Source organism: Pterocles gutturalis, unplaced genomic scaffold (genome assembly GCF_000699245.1).
Source record: "Pterocles gutturalis isolate BGI_N339 unplaced genomic scaffold, ASM69924v1 scaffold28899, whole genome shotgun sequence".
Lineage (NCBI taxonomy): Eukaryota > Metazoa > Chordata > Aves > Pterocliformes > Pteroclidae > Pterocles > Pterocles gutturalis.
In genome coordinates, this window is record NW_010136638.1 from 1,081 (window position 1) to 17,868 (window position 16,788).

At 43.7% G+C, this 16,788-nt stretch overlaps 1 protein-coding gene across 1 annotated transcript in view; it reads right to left on the reverse strand.

Moving 5' to 3' along the window:
- Positions 1-130: 130 nt before the first annotated feature.
- The window catches only part of CHCHD6 (coiled-coil-helix-coiled-coil-helix domain containing 6), a gene marked incomplete at its 3' end in the record, with an annotated part of 18,572 nt that continues 1,914 nt past the window's right edge, over positions 131-16,788 (reverse strand). Inside the window, exons 3-5 of the mRNA XM_010082386.1 lie at positions 16,479-16,623; positions 9,071-9,181; positions 131-196 (exon numbers count right to left, since the gene is read on the reverse strand). Of these exons, the coding sequence (XP_010080688.1) occupies positions 131-196; positions 9,071-9,181; positions 16,479-16,623 (322 nt within the window). The remainder of the gene's footprint in view (positions 197-9,070; positions 9,182-16,478; positions 16,624-16,788) is intronic.

Below are 16,788 nucleotides of genomic sequence, written 5' to 3' on the forward strand. Positions count from 1 at the left end.
AGCTGGAGCAGCAAAAAAGCAATCTCTTTTTCATTCTGAAGTCTCTAAGGGACTCAGGAAGCAGCAGTGAATGGTGGAAAGCCATCCACCAAATCCGGGTAACTAATACCGCTTGCAGTGATTAACTCACTCCAGGTGTCAGCCTGCCACCTACTACTGTCAGCGGGGAAAATTCGCCGTAAGCACTGAGAGGATTCTGAAGAAAGCAACAGAAACACTGAAAAAGAAGAGGCAAGACAGTCACAAAACACTGCAAAGAGTCACAGCAGCCTTTCCTTTCAGTACTAACTATTGGCTGCGGCACTTGGCCCCCTTCTGAGACTGCAGGAAAATGGACCTGTCTCATCACCGTTCAGATTTTCAAGGAGAAAATCAGGAATTAATATTCACGGGTTCTACAACTGACATAATTGCAATTTTAAAAGGGCAATTAATCATCAGCCACCCTGGCAGCTAACTTGCCAGGCTGGGATCCTTTCTCTCCACACCTCCCAACGCACTCACGGGAGGCAGAAGCACCCCATGCGCACACAGAGCCAGAAGTGCCACTCTCCCTCCTACCCCCAGCCCCTGGCTGCACAGCGTTTGCTGTGGTTTTCGTTATTGTTTTTTTATCCCACACATGCCCCATCAGGATCGTCCACCCACCCTTTCCCCCAGCAGCTCCTGCAGGATGCCCAGCCAGTCTCCCTTGCCCCATGGATACAGAATGCTCTCTCCACATTGTATCTCACTCATGTCAGGCAATGAGCTCCATCACCTCCATTATGGAGTTCTCCTCGTCTCCCCGTTTTCTCTTGTATCTTTGCACGAAGTAATACTTTTAGGAGTGATATTCCATCCCATACCTACTTGGAAAGTATATTACAAAAGGTGAGAGTACAGCTCCAGAGAAGCAACTAACGTGGCTCAGGGAAACGTCAGACCTGGCAAGTGGTTTTTCATAAAATGAGTTTAAAAAGCCACTAAGACAGTATTTACTTCTGTGCTCTTATGGGAAGGCTTTCAAGCATGCTTTAAACAAAACCAAAAACCCAAGCAATCATTCTGGTTATTAGTTCTGCCACTTAAAAATCTTTCTATGTGAGCATCCACTGCCAAATGTGAAAGGTATTTCAACCAACAGTATTTAGAGAAGAGACATTTGGAAATTTCTCAGGGGTGCTCAGGTTCCCAGAAGGAAAGTTCTGAGACTAAATTATTGTGGGGTGAGTATATAACCTCCCGTAGGAAGTACAATTCTTAATACAACATCCGTTCCTGAGGGGAAGAAAGCCATCAAACTGCCCACCATATTCTGCCAGTCTGCTTATCTGGAAAGTACGTAAAGCACGGTGGTGATAAATTCCATGGAAAATAAGCATGAGATTGATGGAAAGATTTGGAGCTCAGAAAGCTGTGAGGTATTCAAGTGACACACTTAAGATGATGTCCTTGGGTCAAAGAAAATATACAGTGAACTTCTAGGCCCAAGAAGTTTTGCTCAAACAGGTGCCGCTGCTGCCAGCCAAGCGCAGCAGATAGATGGGGACTGAGGATGCGCACTGGAACACAAGCGGTATAGTGCTCCGCTCCTCAGTCCTGCCAGTCAGCATCCAGAAATTGCCTTCCTTGTAACAATACAGGAAAAGAATTCAAGGCTTTTGTATGTGAAAGAGAGTAATTTCAATCCTAAGAATTAAGTCAGGATGGAAGCTGGGACACAATTACATATTGCAGGTCTTGGTCAGAGTTCCAAACAAAGGTAGCTGGCAGAACGTCTCCGCCAGCAGATAACTCCAATAAATGGCCTCATTTCCATCTATTACAAGATAATAAACAGGCTTTGCTTCCTCATACTGTCCTCATTTGTATCAGGTCCCTCTCCAGATTTGCTATCTTTTTGACACATGCTCCAGGTGTTCTTCATCCACAAACCTCAGTGCATCATTGCAAGTTAAATGAGGTGCCTGCAACCCACTTCTCTCAGCTTTGTGAAACTAGAGAACTGTGATTAGGAGCCCCCTCCAGCTTTTTCCTCGTTCAGATTTTGCAAGGTTTTAGTAATCTCTTCAAGAATATTTTATTCACAAACAAATCTTTACCTTCCAACAACACAAGTATCACGTTGCCCGCATGCCCTCCGTTTGGATAGGACTGACCTTGTCCTCCGTTAACAAAATCACTCCTTAACAACCAAGAGCGTGGTGTTCAGAAATCGCAGGTAATTCACTCCAGTATGTATTGTCTCCAAATTTAGGAATAAATACCCTGTAACTCAATTGTATTTCCTCATAATGACTGGCTGGACTAAAGACTTTTGCAGGCTCTTCTGCACTCAGAGAGGGTGTTTACCAAAAACCAGAGTTGGTAAAAAAAGCTGGGGGACAAAGCCGGGGCAGGAGAGGAGTAGAGAATACAACGAATCTTTCTCAAACACAACCAGGGCTCCCAGGCTGCTGCCCAGGATCACGGATGCTTCATTTCTTACATTTCCTCAGAAGAAAAACAAATACTTGTGCTTCCCAATTTTCTTAACACCTGTAAGCTTAATGCCTCCAATCAGCACTTGCTCACACCTTTATCTTCAAGCCCATATTATGAAGTTTTGATAAGATTTTTCCTTCCCAATGTCTCTCACTTCACGTGGATAAGAGCCACTAATAGAAGATGGAGACCAAAATCCTTGACTCTTCTATTGCCTACATTTAACAGTCAGCAACTGTCTGAGTACTGCATGAGACCCAAAGCACTGCCGTGTATTACACACTTATCTCTGCAAAACCACCCTGCACAAGTGACAACTTCCAGGCAGGGAGGAGGGGGAATTGTACAGCTTTGCGATAATTAAAGCATAGACGAGTGTCACTGCTGCAGATAACTATGCATTAGCAGTGAAATTATTTAATGGAACAAAATAAACTAAGCCAAATGTTTTGTTTTAAAGGGAATTTAGGGTCTGCAAAAGGTGCCCAACTGACAGCCCAGGACAGTGAGAATGACAGTCCTCTGTCGTTCACAAAAATGATATGACATGAGGCTTCCACCCCCCACCCCAGCACAGGGGGAGCAGAGGAGAAGCTACAGAAAACGTCAGCCTCCCTGGTCATTCAGGCTCTGATGTGTCTGATGAGCACCCACACAGGGACCAGTCAGCCACTAAATAGAGAGGAATAACTGATGAGGACCATTTCCTAAATAAAGATACTAACTCTGACGAAACGGATTAATTCAACCCACAGATCTTCCACAGCCCACACCCACAAGGAGCCATCAGAAAAAAAACACATTTTAAATCAGTATCAGTACAGACATGACTCCAACCAACAACGGAAACAAGGTAAGTAGGTACCTGGCCTACAACAAAGCCACCTCCTCCCACCAAGCCCACGAGGTCTTCCCCCAGCCTCTCCTCTTGCCTTGACGATCGCACACCTACACACACTCCCACCACAGCTCTTGTCTAGATGGCTCTCAACAGCGTCCTCCTGCTTGTTAAAATAAGGACTCTCAAGGTCAGCCAGAATTTATAAGGCAGCCATTTCATCTTTGTGCTTCTCTGGCTACATTCCTTCTTAAAAGCTGCTTAACGTTGGAGATTCTGCTGGGTCTGAAAGCTCTGCCAACACCAGGGCTGATGATCAGGAGTTCCAGGATGATGCATATTAAAGTTATTATGGGAGGCAGTTATGCAGCCAGAATAAATCTTAACTGAACCTTTAAGTGGTTTTTATAACTCTTGTTTCCCCTTCTTGAAAACAGATGAAAAGATACAAATCTCCTCCCTAAAAATCTGCAGGGACTCCAGCCAACCAACAGCCAAGAGGCAATTCTGCCCTCAAAGCAGTAACTCATTTCCTCCAAGGCCAGCTAGATCATCTTTATGTTTACACTCCAAATCACTCAAATCAGTCAGAAACTTACAATATCAGTGAGGACTGACCTGAGATACTGCCTCTACAAAAGCACTGCACGTAGATCTCAAACTCGTGCTGAAAGAAACTCCGGCGGTTTCTCAGTACAGGGCTCCTCCGACAGTCTCTGTAGCCTGACTGCAGACAGCCAAAGGGACGCAGATATTACAGTGAATTTTTACAGACCAGGTTTTGCAGACAGCATATAATTAGAAGGCTAGGATGTAAGTCAAAACAGTGAATCTTGAAGAGGATCTGAGGAATGGAGACAGAAACCTCAGTTTTGGTAGGGAGCATGAGATATCATTAGGACAGCATCTGCCATGCTCCTCCCACCACTTCCAAAACCAAACTTGTTCTCAGCAGCACTTACCAACCTCTCCAAGAAGTACAACTAGGAACCAAGCAGAGAGCTGACAACCAAAGGGAAATCTGAGGTGGCTGAGAACATACCGCATCATTGGCGTGGAAACCGGCACTGTCTTCACGACAGCCTTTCCTCCCCTCCGCAGCCTGAGCGCACAGCAACTCCCCAGCTGCCAGAGCCATGCATTTAAGAATGAAAGCAACCCCCAGGAAGCACAGTGAAAAAATGAAAGATACAAGCAGGTTGATTCAACACACACTCCAGTTTGTAAATTATGTCAGTACATACTGGCATCACAACTACAAATGATATATTTCTATAGAAACCAACGAACTCCAAAAACTTAGGGTAAACTCATCCTGACAAATATTATGGTAACTCCTGGAGAAGCAGGAGTCAGAACGAAAACAAATAAGCAAAAATGTTGAGATATTTCATTGGTATGCAAGCAATTTGAGGGCTCAGCAGTTCCCGGTCCGCCCCTGGAAAGGAGTCTTCCCATGCGTCCCTTCACTGCCACCTTCAGGAAATACTCACTGCTGCTTTGGAAGGGCTCTCGACACAGCCGCAAGAAACTATGAGCTCAGCGAAGGCATCATCCCTGGCACGCAACCGAGATGCATATTAAAAATCCTTATTTCCAAAAATAAGAGTACTACAGCTCAAATCACATCCCAGAGAAGTGAGGAGCAGAGCACAGAGTCTGCAGGATCAATGCATAGAGCAGCTGCAGTGGTTTTGACCCCAAATTAGATCCACAACTCATCTCCCAGATTCTGCACGAGGCAGGTAATAGATTTCCCAGATCCTAAATTCAAAGGAGTATTAATGAGGATATGCTGCTTATGGATTGTTTATTAGGCTCCCTTTGCACCATCACATTTGAAAGGCTCACTTGAAAAGCCAAACTCCCTCCCTCAAAAATAATTTTTAAAAAAAAGGAAATCAAAATTGCTTTGCTAATGAGAGCAGAAAGTTTCATAAGAATTCAGAGCTGGTAATGAAGTGAAAAAAAAAAAGTGTAGGTCAAAAGAGACATCCTAATACCATTTATTTATTTACACACATGCATACACAAGATGTACCTTAAGTCTCTGGACAGTATATTGACTTACCAGTAAATGACATGAATTATCAAGCAGGAAACTTAGTTCCAAATCAGTCTGCATCATAGCTCTTAAAATAGGCGGATGACTTGCTGAACTGCAGCGATGCCTGAGCAAGCGCAACAGCAACATCTGCTGGCCAACAAGCAACTGTATGAAATCAGTCTCATTATATAGAAGTTTATCGTTCATTCTTAAGAAGATGTGAATTTTTACTGCAGTTTAAGAATGCCCAGTAAGACCTATTTCTCATGCAGAAAGCAGACGTAACTTCTAAACATGTGTGCAAACAACAGGGCAAAATTTTGGCTGCACTTGGACGTGCAGGTAGTCAGAAAAATCTGTCATTGACTGTTACCTGCCCACTGGGTACTTGACAGCAAAACACCAAAATTAAGAGGGGTTAAACCTCATGTTAGTGAGTCTATGTTGGAAGAAACCTCTTCTGTCCAGCTGCTCCAGTCCCATCTGAAAAATACCCACGGTACCCCTTGAACCACTTTCTGTCCTAAGGGAGCAGCCTGCCTGCGCAAGGCCTGAGGCAGCAGAGAATTTATCACCCACGTCAGTCCCATCTATGCAGAGGAGAGCGGCAGCTAAGACCATTAGAGCTCCTTCCCCTCCAGGTGCCTGAACACATTTCTTATTAACCTTAGAAAATAAGCCTGTTATGGCAGAATGACATGATTGGAGCAGGAACACGGCTAATGGTCCCCACTTAATTTGGGCACAAACCGATACTCTGTCTAGATGAAGTACAATGAAAATTCTTATTTTTACCCCAGATGCATGAAATTTGATGAACTAAAGAAAAGAAAACACAAGTGGCTAGCAACAGCTTCAAGACTGCATTTAGACCTTCATCATGATCTTGAACAAGGGCAGAGTGACCCAAGAGCTGGCTTCTGAACAGCCATCAGATGGGAAGAGGTGTTGACGCATCCCACTGCTGTCACCAGTAAGGGAACAGTGTCAAATTCTTACCTGACCACAGAGAACCGCCTCTTTCTGCAGGTCACTGTATAACAAAAAATCACAGGCAAGTAGGTTTTTAATAGAACTCTGTGACAACCGCCAGTAGCACAAAGCTCAGAAAAATTACAGTGCAAAATGCCAAGCCTTGAACAGGGAAAGGCATGCTGGCTGGGGGGCAACTTTTTAAATGATAGAAATCTACAGGCTGGACTGACATGCATTATCTTTAAAATTTTAGTTTCCTTTGCAGTTAAAAGCTCTCATGCTCTTTCAAGTTTTGTACTTGAAACAAAACTCCTTTACCCTGAAAAATTAAGAAAGAAGATGTAAGAAACCTACAAGTTTATTTGCAACTGACATCAGGTTTTGTTGTTGGTGGGGTTTTTTGTTTGTTTGTTTTTTTCGGGTGCTGCTTTGTTTTGTCTTGTGGTGGTTTGTTGTTTGCTATTTGGGTTTTTTTGTTTGCGGTTTTTTTTAAACATACTCTTATTCCCACTCCCCCTTTTTCCACATTTAGCTGTTAAACTAGGAGAGCATATCATAGGAAAACACAAAAAGGACTGATTGCTCAGGTCCTCAGCTGGGAGGAGAACAGCTTTTGTAAGGACCCATTTGTGTACCGAAAGTTTTGAAACTATGGAGGGGAGTCACAGTTTCTGCTCGACAGTACCAATGACAGCTATAGCAAAATGGATAGAGGAACAAATCCATTCTGCTGGAAAGAAGGGAAAAGGACAGAGACGAGATATGAGCCTATGTGTTTAAGAAAAAAAAAAAAAAAGGGGGGGGGGGGGCCTTGGAGTCATCTGCTAGACAGTGAATCACTTTTTCCCTGACAAAAGCATTAGGCTCAAGATGTAGTGAAGGTGGCAAGCTCTCGGTCCTAACTGGAGGAGCACTAGTTATTTAACAAATGTATCCTCAGTCTAATGTACTATTTAAGCAGGTATTAAACTGTGGAGCTTCCTCCTTTTGGACAGTAATTATACACAGCCCTGCTCTATCTGTCCATTTGATCTATTTTTACTCTCAATTCTTACTGCATCATCCTTCAAGTTAGCCCATTATCACAAAGTCTTTGAGGCTAAAAAGCCTCTAACCCCCCAATGTAACACGCAGGCAGGAGAGAGAATGCCAGCTAACTGTCTAAGTCCTTCCCTCCCTCATAAGCTTGCAGGTGTTCTATTTTAATTGTCTAAAAATCAAAGAGAAACTCATCAGCTCACTTCCTCTCCCTTTCTACAGCCCCTTTTAAGAAGCTACTTTCCGTCATGTTTCACTCAGTACTCATAAATAATATAGATAATTGCAGATGGCCATAAAAAACAAGCAGAGAAAGTATGCATATATAGTACAAGGGAAACAATAAAAATTCTGATGTGCTCCAAAAGCAGAAGGAATTCCTGGCAAATAGCAGCAGTTGCATCCAGGTCATTTTTTCAGTTGATGTAAGGCAAGCACGGAGCCAAAAATAATACAGGGAGAGACGTTAGACAAAGCTGAACAAGGGTGCTGGCAGCTCACTTCCCTCTGAAGCATGCATTTCCTACCTCCTCCCTATGTGCAATACGTATAGTTTTTTCTTCCCTAAACATTTGCATTCCGAAGAAGGAATATTGCTCATGGCAAGATAGGTTTAAAACTGCTGAAATTCCAAAATGCATAAGCAGCATGCAAGTAGGAAGATATTACGCTGACTGTAATAAGAAACTTCAAGAGAGTCCACCCAGCTGCTCAAGAGTTAACACGATGCGTTTCTCATCAAAACCTCTTCCAAGAGGTTAAGCACACAATGGACTATCTAAAGCACAGCTAGAAAGGCTGCTTGAAATTCCACCCATGTGCCTCAGCAATGTATTTCTATTAATGTCCAGTGTGTGTCAGCGTGAAGATAAGGTACCAACATCATGTCCAACCAGCCAGCTAGAGAATGGGATGCCGTGTAAAACATTGTCTGATGCTTAGAATCCCGGAGAACAGTGGTGTTTGCAATCTCACCCGCTGCACACGTGCCTGATAACACCACCGAGGAGGAGAGGTGGCAGGAGCAAACTGTCCTGCAGTTTGGGGAAGTAAAAAGACAGAAAGAAAGAGGGAGGGAGGGAGAGGGAAACAAATAAGAATGAAAATGAACTTTGTCAGCAAACAGAAGCGGGTTGAGGATGCCCAACTGTACCAGAGGGTATAAACAAACTGGAAAAAGCCTCAGTGAAATGTACTCTTCATATCAGCTTGCTTAAAAGGTAACAAATAAAGAAGTAACATCAGTGCTTATTTGCTTTCTCCCATCATACCATGTACACTCAGCTTCCTCTGCTAGCATGATCCAACAAAGCTATTTGTATGGGGAGACCTGTGGGAGACATTGTATTTGAGGAAACGTGATCCTGAGCAGGACACGTCTGCTCTGCTGGGCCCGGTACGTGGGGCTTGAGGAGCCCATGTGTCACCATGAGCCGCTGCTGTACGGGAACCCGCTAGAATACCCCACGCCGGTGTGTGCTGTGCGCTGACGGGTGTTCCCACACAGATAACAACATTCCAGCCCATCAGGAAACCTCCTCTTAGCTTAATAGCGTGCTAACATGATCTGTAAGTCACCTGTCTTTGAGAAAGGTAAACTGCATGTGGATGAAGGGATGGAATGCAGCGATCCCAGCCAGGAAGAGGTGGAGATCCGCCGAACGGTGAACCGGAGCAAGCACAGGCCTGCGCTGAGCTGCACGTACGGATTCAGGCACGGCCTTCAGCCCTGCCTTGTGCCGCACACACTCCTCGGCATCCTCCCAGAGGAGCCTGCAGGCAGCTCTCCCTCGGTACTGGCACCTGCGGGACTTTGTCTAAAAGAGCAGCAAGATGTTCTCATGCGAACATCCTTTATGAACAGAGTTGTATTCTTGTAACAACACACTTGCTCAACAAAGGAGGAGCCTCTCCATCTGCACAGCCACGGGAAAATCCACCCAGGATCTATCCTGCACGGAAGCAGGGGTCTAGCATCGGAAGGGACATAAGATCTACTCGCTCTTTCTATTCTGTGTTATTAAAACAGCTGTTTTATTAAGCCACTTGTCAGCCACTCTTATTGAGACCCAGAAAGAACCCTGCACCATGCCTTTCACCGCCACCCAGCACAGAACACTCTGCCCTTCTCCGGCATCTCTTCTACCACCCCTCCTCTCTGCCAGGATCACATCAGCCACACACGCTGAGGTTCCAAGCAAAGGTGGCAGAAGGACCACAGCTAGTTTCATGGCATTTGGGGAATGTGACAGAAATTACATCCAGCAGCAGGTCACCTACCTGACATCCCCATGAGAGTGCGAGAGCAAAGTGTTCCCTTCAGTGCAAACTTACTTCCCAGCTATTCTATTAGCCATTTAAATTCATAATCCTGCTCTTTGTAACACTTACCAGTCAAAAACACCAAGAAAATTTTCAGTGATCAAGGAGCATTGATTCAGTATTCAAACACGGTCATTTTCCAGATAGAATACAATGAATACCGAAAAGCTGTCACCAAATACTAAGTTTGTAATATTGCAAATACTGAAAACACACAGACAAGCAAAATCATAATCCAAAAATAAAGTTTAACCAAGCTAGTAGGAACTACATGCTTACAACACTCTCAGCCTTTATACTTGTGACAATCTCATACCACAACCATACCGCACTTGACTAACGCTGCTGAAGCACCCTGGTGCGTTACCAAATCTGCTGCTTATGCCGCCAAAATTAGCTGCAAAATTAGAAGAGAATTCTGCTACTCCACAGTAGTCTGGCGGTAAAAATAAAAAAGATGCAGTACTAGCTTTGCTGGACCATTCATGGAAAAATATCAACATATCCTTATTTCTTTGTGAATTATGAATATTTTGTATTTATAAATAGGGGAAAAGGAAGGTTAATCTTATTTTTTGCTTCTTAAAATGCTGGAACGGCTTTACAGTAACCCTACGTCAGAACAAACTAATTTGGAAGAAGTTTCTGTGGAGCATGTGAACTTGGTAGACAAAAAAAAAAAAAAAAGAGTGTGAAATATGGGCAAAAGAGAATTGAAGACAGGGGAAGTAGACAGCACCACAGACAACTTCAATTTGTCGCAGCTGTAGGATTTAAGAAGAGGCCAACCTTGTGATAAGGTCCCTTAGCCCAAGAGACTACAAAAATGAGAAGCTCAAACGACCATCAGCTGCTGAAATCTGCAAAAACTCTCCAAACACAAATTAACCTTCAGAGTCAGGAGATAAAAGACTAGCTGCAGAAATTGGAAGTTGTTAAAAAAAAAGCTATAAATGTCTGACAAATCATAGCAGCAGTAGCAGGGAAAATAAGGAGTACATACACAGCATCTTGCCCTTGGCCAGATAACAGCTTTGCCTTCCCTCAAGAGAAGATGGAGCAAGAGGAGGTTTTCTTTTTGCTTGGCTTTGTTTTTACTTTCTGGGTTCATTGTAGTACATACAAACCAAAATTGCTTTAGTTAAATTTAGACCTCACTGAAGCTCCAGAGACCAGAAGTTTTTAGCTTGCTGGAGGTAGAAGACATGTAGATCTTCACCATGACAAACTGAAATTTAATGCAAACCTTTCCAAAGTCCATCATTTAATACTACAAGTTTACGTTCTATAGGGGATCCCTTAAATGTTTAATGGTTTCATAAAAATGAGCAATTCCTTTACTGCAGAAGTGCACCCACTTCTATAGGAGGAGGTAGCAGCCAAAGAGAAAACCAGCTGTGGGGGAAAAGGAGGGATGTTCTGGCCGGAGACTATAGAAATAACAGACTAACTTTAAAAGACTCCACACGTTAATACATTGTCTTCAAAGGAAAGTCTAGCAAAGTAGCTCTTAGCTCAGACAGCAAGAATCAGAGGGATAGAAGAACAAGGTCTGAAGCTATGTAGCCTGCCAGTAACTTGCAACATTTTGTAATAAATCATTAAGGCTTAAACAAACAAACCAAAAAAAATTCAATTTGTATCAACACATTTTAAAAGCAGTTCTATTCAACTAGTGAAAGCACTCGAACACAACAGCAGTGCAACTCCCAGCTAAAGGTAATGCCGCTCCTGCTAACCCAGCCCCAGCTCCCCAGGAGGTTTTGCAGGCACCAAGGGTGGGCACAGGAGTGCTGGCCACAGGGATGTGAACGCTCTGCAAACAGCCAGACCGCGGGGAACAGCCCTTGGCAGGAGGTACTGCCCCCCCAACTGCCCGTACCTGCACAACATGGAGGGATTCATGTTCTAGCAACTCAACTCCCCAGTCATTTCCTAAAGAAAACATAAAAATTAATCTGAAAAAAAGGTGTCATTCCTTCAGTAAACTCATGTAGATACTTGTTGCAAATCACTGTAACATCTCCAACTTGAAGAAAAATAACTGAACGGGTTTTTTCCTCATTTTGCACTGCTGTTTAAAACAAGCCTCCATGCTTTCTGGTTTAAATCAATGTTTTCTGTTTCACCCACAAAATGCTTCAATCAAGAAACATTGACAGAAATGAAAGAACCATTAAACACCAAACCCCCAGATTTCTGTTAGCGATGTCTCCTCCCAGGACCAACCTATCTCCCATACGCAGGCTTGCAGCGTCAGAAAGAGGCGGCTGTTAGCTCAGCGCGAGACATTTCAGCAGCAGAGCAACCAGGACCAACAAATCTGGCCAAATGTGAGCAGTATCCAAACTGTCACAAACAGAGAGGCAAAAATGAGAAGGTTTAACATGAGAGGCCTGGCCTCAGAACAGCAGTGTCCCTTCCCTGATGGTCCCAGGCTGCCAGCTGCAAACACCACGCTACTGCTGGACCTCAGCTGGTTGCTCCAGCTCGTCACAACGATACGAGATTACACACAACAAAACCCCAGTCTAATCTAGAGATGCTTACCTATGATTAATCAGCCAGGATGAAGCTGATCCCCAGCTTCTCACAAAGTAAATGAAAGCCTTAACAAAACTAAACCGTGTTCAGCGCCGTTTCTAAAACCATCGTCCACACCAGCTTAGCTGCGCCTACAGCTGACGCTGCTCGACAACAGCAGGCAACTCGCAGCAAAAAATGTGAGCAAGATTGGCTTGAAACTTCATCAATGACCAGAAACTGAAAGAAAACGTTCCATGAATGGTCCGATTGGATCATTCCTCCACCCCTACAGCACCAAAAAGAAAGCAGCACTCCCCCTGATCACTCTCCTACTACCACCAAAATTCTCCTATGCTGCATCAATCTATGAACGGGCTGTTTATGCTGCTTTCAGCAATTTTAATCCATTTTACCTCCACATGCTTTGAAACGGGGAAGCAAACATACCAGTCAAAATGTCAGCACACCAATATACACTAAACCAAGGGTGCAAGCATCCAAAGCATGCCACAGAGTTCAGAATCCCACATTCACAAGATGACACCAACACCAAAACCCACTGCCCTGGGTCTATTTCTGGTCAAGAAATCATTTGAAAGAATCCAACAGCCTATGACCAATTATAATCCGCTACTGGAGCAGCCACAGACAAACTCTAAATCCTTGTGAGCAGTTCCTCCCATGCGTATATTCTGTGCCATGCTAACCACAACAGTGCAATGCTGAAGCCACCAGAAAGCAAAGGCTGCCATCCAGTGAGCAGGGCATGCCCAGGAACGCTGGGAATAGCGAGCCGTCCGTCGCTGACAACTGCAGAAACTCTTTATGAACAATTTAGGAATTCTGTGTCCAGTCTGTTTTCACACAGCAACCAATGCCTCTCAGTCCTGTCTGGAAAAGCTAATCACGGTGCAAAGTTTGTCCTACCATCACCCCATTTCTGAATTCATTCTTTCAAAGTGGGAAGGAAGACGACGACTTTTGGTCAATAACTCTGACAAAGCCATTATCCTAGGGGTATTAAATGGGGAGATAAGAACTTCAGGGCTTTGCACAAATCATATTAGTTCAATTCTCAAATACGGGTAATGCTTCTTTTCAAAGTATTAATTTCATTTATTCTATTTGCTCTCCCTCTGTCCTGATAACACAGGCGCACATGGCCCCTAAATGAGATTCTCCTATTTTATAAGTTATAATCCTCCCTTTCTAGAGTAGTAATGAGATGTCTTCGCTTAATCGCGTTTATTCCCCCCTCCTAGCTCCTGCTTTTCTCCATTCCCATTCCACATTGATTTGTTTCAAAGGTCTCGGCAAAAACCATCAGACGGGGAGTCACTGGCTCCAAGAGGCTCATGATGCATCTGCTGCACAGCCTTCGGAGATTACAAAAGCAGAAAGCAGAAAAAAAGAGCAGCTTTGCTTGCAAAGTTTCTTTTGTTGGTAAGAAGGAGGAAAAAAGAAAGCCAAAAGAAGTGAGAAGTGAAAAGTTGAGAGAAGAGGTTTTGATTAATTGGAAATGAAAAAGGAATGATTCCTGGTATAGGGGATAGGTGAGACTATTCACAACACAGTGAAGCAATTAAATAACTTGACTATGACAACTTTGGAAGTTCCTCATGCTAGAAATAAAAAAGGATTGAAAGATAGCTGTATTAATTCTTGGATATTTCATGCAAGGCTTAAAGCATGCTACAAGCATCAGTTAAACACCCTCAGCCCTGTGTGAAGTGCTGCAGATATAAACCTTGTTGTATTGTAAGTACCCACAGCATTAAATTATTCAGAGAGCCCAGCCAGCACCACCACCCTGCGGTGTTGTACAAACAAAACATTTCATCTCCAATACAAATTGGTGAGAGTTCCTCTGCAGCGGCTTACCAGACTACTTCCATCTGAGCCAGTCCCACCCGGCTCATCAAAAGCCACATTCACTCCAAGAGGGAAGTGAATGCTGTAGTGTTTCTACTTCCAGAGCTGGTTAGTTTCTTCAACTAAAACGTTTCCCTCAAAACCTAAGGTATCTAGAAGCTAAGCACCTTGTTCAAAGTCATTAAAAAAAAAACAAAAAAAATCAAGAAAAAATTTAGAACAGGACCCAGGCACTTAATTCTAAATCCCTCTTGTAACCAGTGCACCACTTCAAGGGGGGGGGGAAAAAAAAAAAAAAAACAAACCAAACAAACAATGAGTTTTAATCTGCATCCTACCCTAAAAATGACTAAGTAACCAGCCCCAGCAGCTGACAGCAAGTTCCTTATCAAAGGTTAGTTGTAGTCCAGACTCTGTTCAGGAACATGCCCTATATAGTAAGGCCGAAGAAGTGCTTCATAGCAGTACTACCGATAATAAAAGTCAGTGAATCAAAATCGTAAAGAACAGATTAATGGCAAGCAATGTTCAGCACAAGCAAAACGAAATAATTTTAAAATACAGCTGTCATATTTGGATTTATGGTCTACAACTAGTAAGGTTAAAGGAGAATATGGCAGCACTACTGGAGACAACTGTACAAGAGAAGGCTATCAATGATATGCTAAGGGCACAGCGTAGCTCAGGATCTTACTGCAAGTATTTAAAAAATTAAATAAATAAAGCAAACCTTTCTAATTAGACATAGCGTGATTTTCAACTTTAACTCAATTAAGTGCTGCTAGGAGCAAATCATTCATTTGTTATTTCATTCATGGGAGTTGCCCCATTTTTCTCTGGCTTCCCTAGTAGTTGTCACAACAAAAACCCTGAAAGTTGCTCCCTTATAAATTTAAGCACATAATTTCCAGTGCTATCTGCACCTGGACTACCACTAGGTACCCAGAGTCCCACTACTATCTTCTACCTGAAAGAGAAGACTGACACGGAAGAGATGAAAGAGCAGCTCACACACGTTATTTGCCTCATATGCTAGGACTGAAAAGCAGAAGAGTGAGCAAGAAACACTCAAATATTCCAAATAAAGGAAAAAAATGATACTGGAAGACAAAGGACAGATGGGATTTGAGTACGACAGACAATAAAATAAGGTAACCATGCCCAAAAGGGAACTGTAGCTGAGATAAAGCAAGTCTGACAGGGATCCCAATAATTTAAAAGGCTGGCAAAATCTGTTCCTTCTTAGGAAGACACCTAGAAGCTGACAGGCAATAGCTTTGACCTCATCTTTGCAAGGACAGGCTAGACTATTCCATATTTAAGGATCTTAAATTTATGACTGATCGAGAGATAGTTAAAGAGCAATGAAATTTAACAGTTTCTCATTCTTGCACCGCGTTCTGGGCTACCACTCCATGGCCACAATCTATCTTTTATGGGTTACACAAGGAGAGCCTGATCAGATTTTTGCAGAGCACCAAGTATGCAATACCTGGGTATGTGACACCGCAGGATTAAAGGCTAGTTCAGATAATAGAATAGCTTTTGTATGTTAGAGGCCAGCTCTCAATTCATTTTAGAGGTGCCCTCTTTACATTTCACAAATACTGCCTGACTCTGCCAGTCACATTCCTCCAGGATTACTCCACACCCACTGCAGGAGGGCAAGGCTCTACTTCTGAGCCAGGCCCCATCTTTAGATTGGGCAATAAATCCACTAATTTCTTCTCCCCACTCTTTACAGAAGTCTGTTAATTGCATTCATAAAGAGAATATTCTCTTTCCAGAGGAGAGACAGTTAATACTGCATCTGCTGACCCAGACCTGCAGAGGAACAGCAGTCACCTGCCTCAGATGTCACTATTCTAAAACGCAGCAGTCGTGCAACTTCCCATGGTCAGGGTACAATCTGCCAAGAGGAGATTTCCTACGACACAGCAGCCATTCAGAAGCTTTATCCAGGAGAGCAACCTCAGACTACCAGTCCAACCATGTGCAAACGTCATCACGGAGTCAGAGAGCACAAACAGACAAATTCACGGAAGACAAGTTGAAACATCCATTTAATAGGCTTGATAGTTTACAAGAACCCTCTCTAGCTCAGACAACGAGCCCATACACACACACCACAGCAACCCACCACAGGTAAAGCTGTCCCCAGCACCGTCCTTGCTTATGCCTTTCCCTGCAAGCTTGCCCTTAGCATCACCACATGACATCCTGCAAGTGCAGTTTGCCAGCTACACCATAAACCAAACGTAAGCGATGAGTTGGGAGGTGATGAGTGCTTCAGCCTAAATCCAAGTTTCTAAGCTCATCACACAAGTGACATTTAATGAATCCCCTCAAGCAGAGAGATTTTAGCCTGTGCTGCTGGAGTTTTTTGTCACTCACCAGCTGGGCCGCTCTCTGCCTCTCTTCGTTAGCGTTGTTCCTTTCCCGCTGAAGAGCAGTGTTCAAGGCCTCGCTGGCTGCTTCCCTTTCTCTTTTGGCCAGCTGGAGCAGCTCCTCTTGGACCAGTGCCTGTTCTTCTTCATACCTGTGCAAGCACCAAAGGCAAACAGAGAGAAGGTGATCAGCAGACTTCTGGCAACAGCGTCACGGCTTAGCAAGGACTATCCCTGCCTAGCGCCGAAACACAAATCCATGACCTATCTGACACAAGGTCTGCTCACAGCCCCTCCATTATCAGCAGGGATTCAAA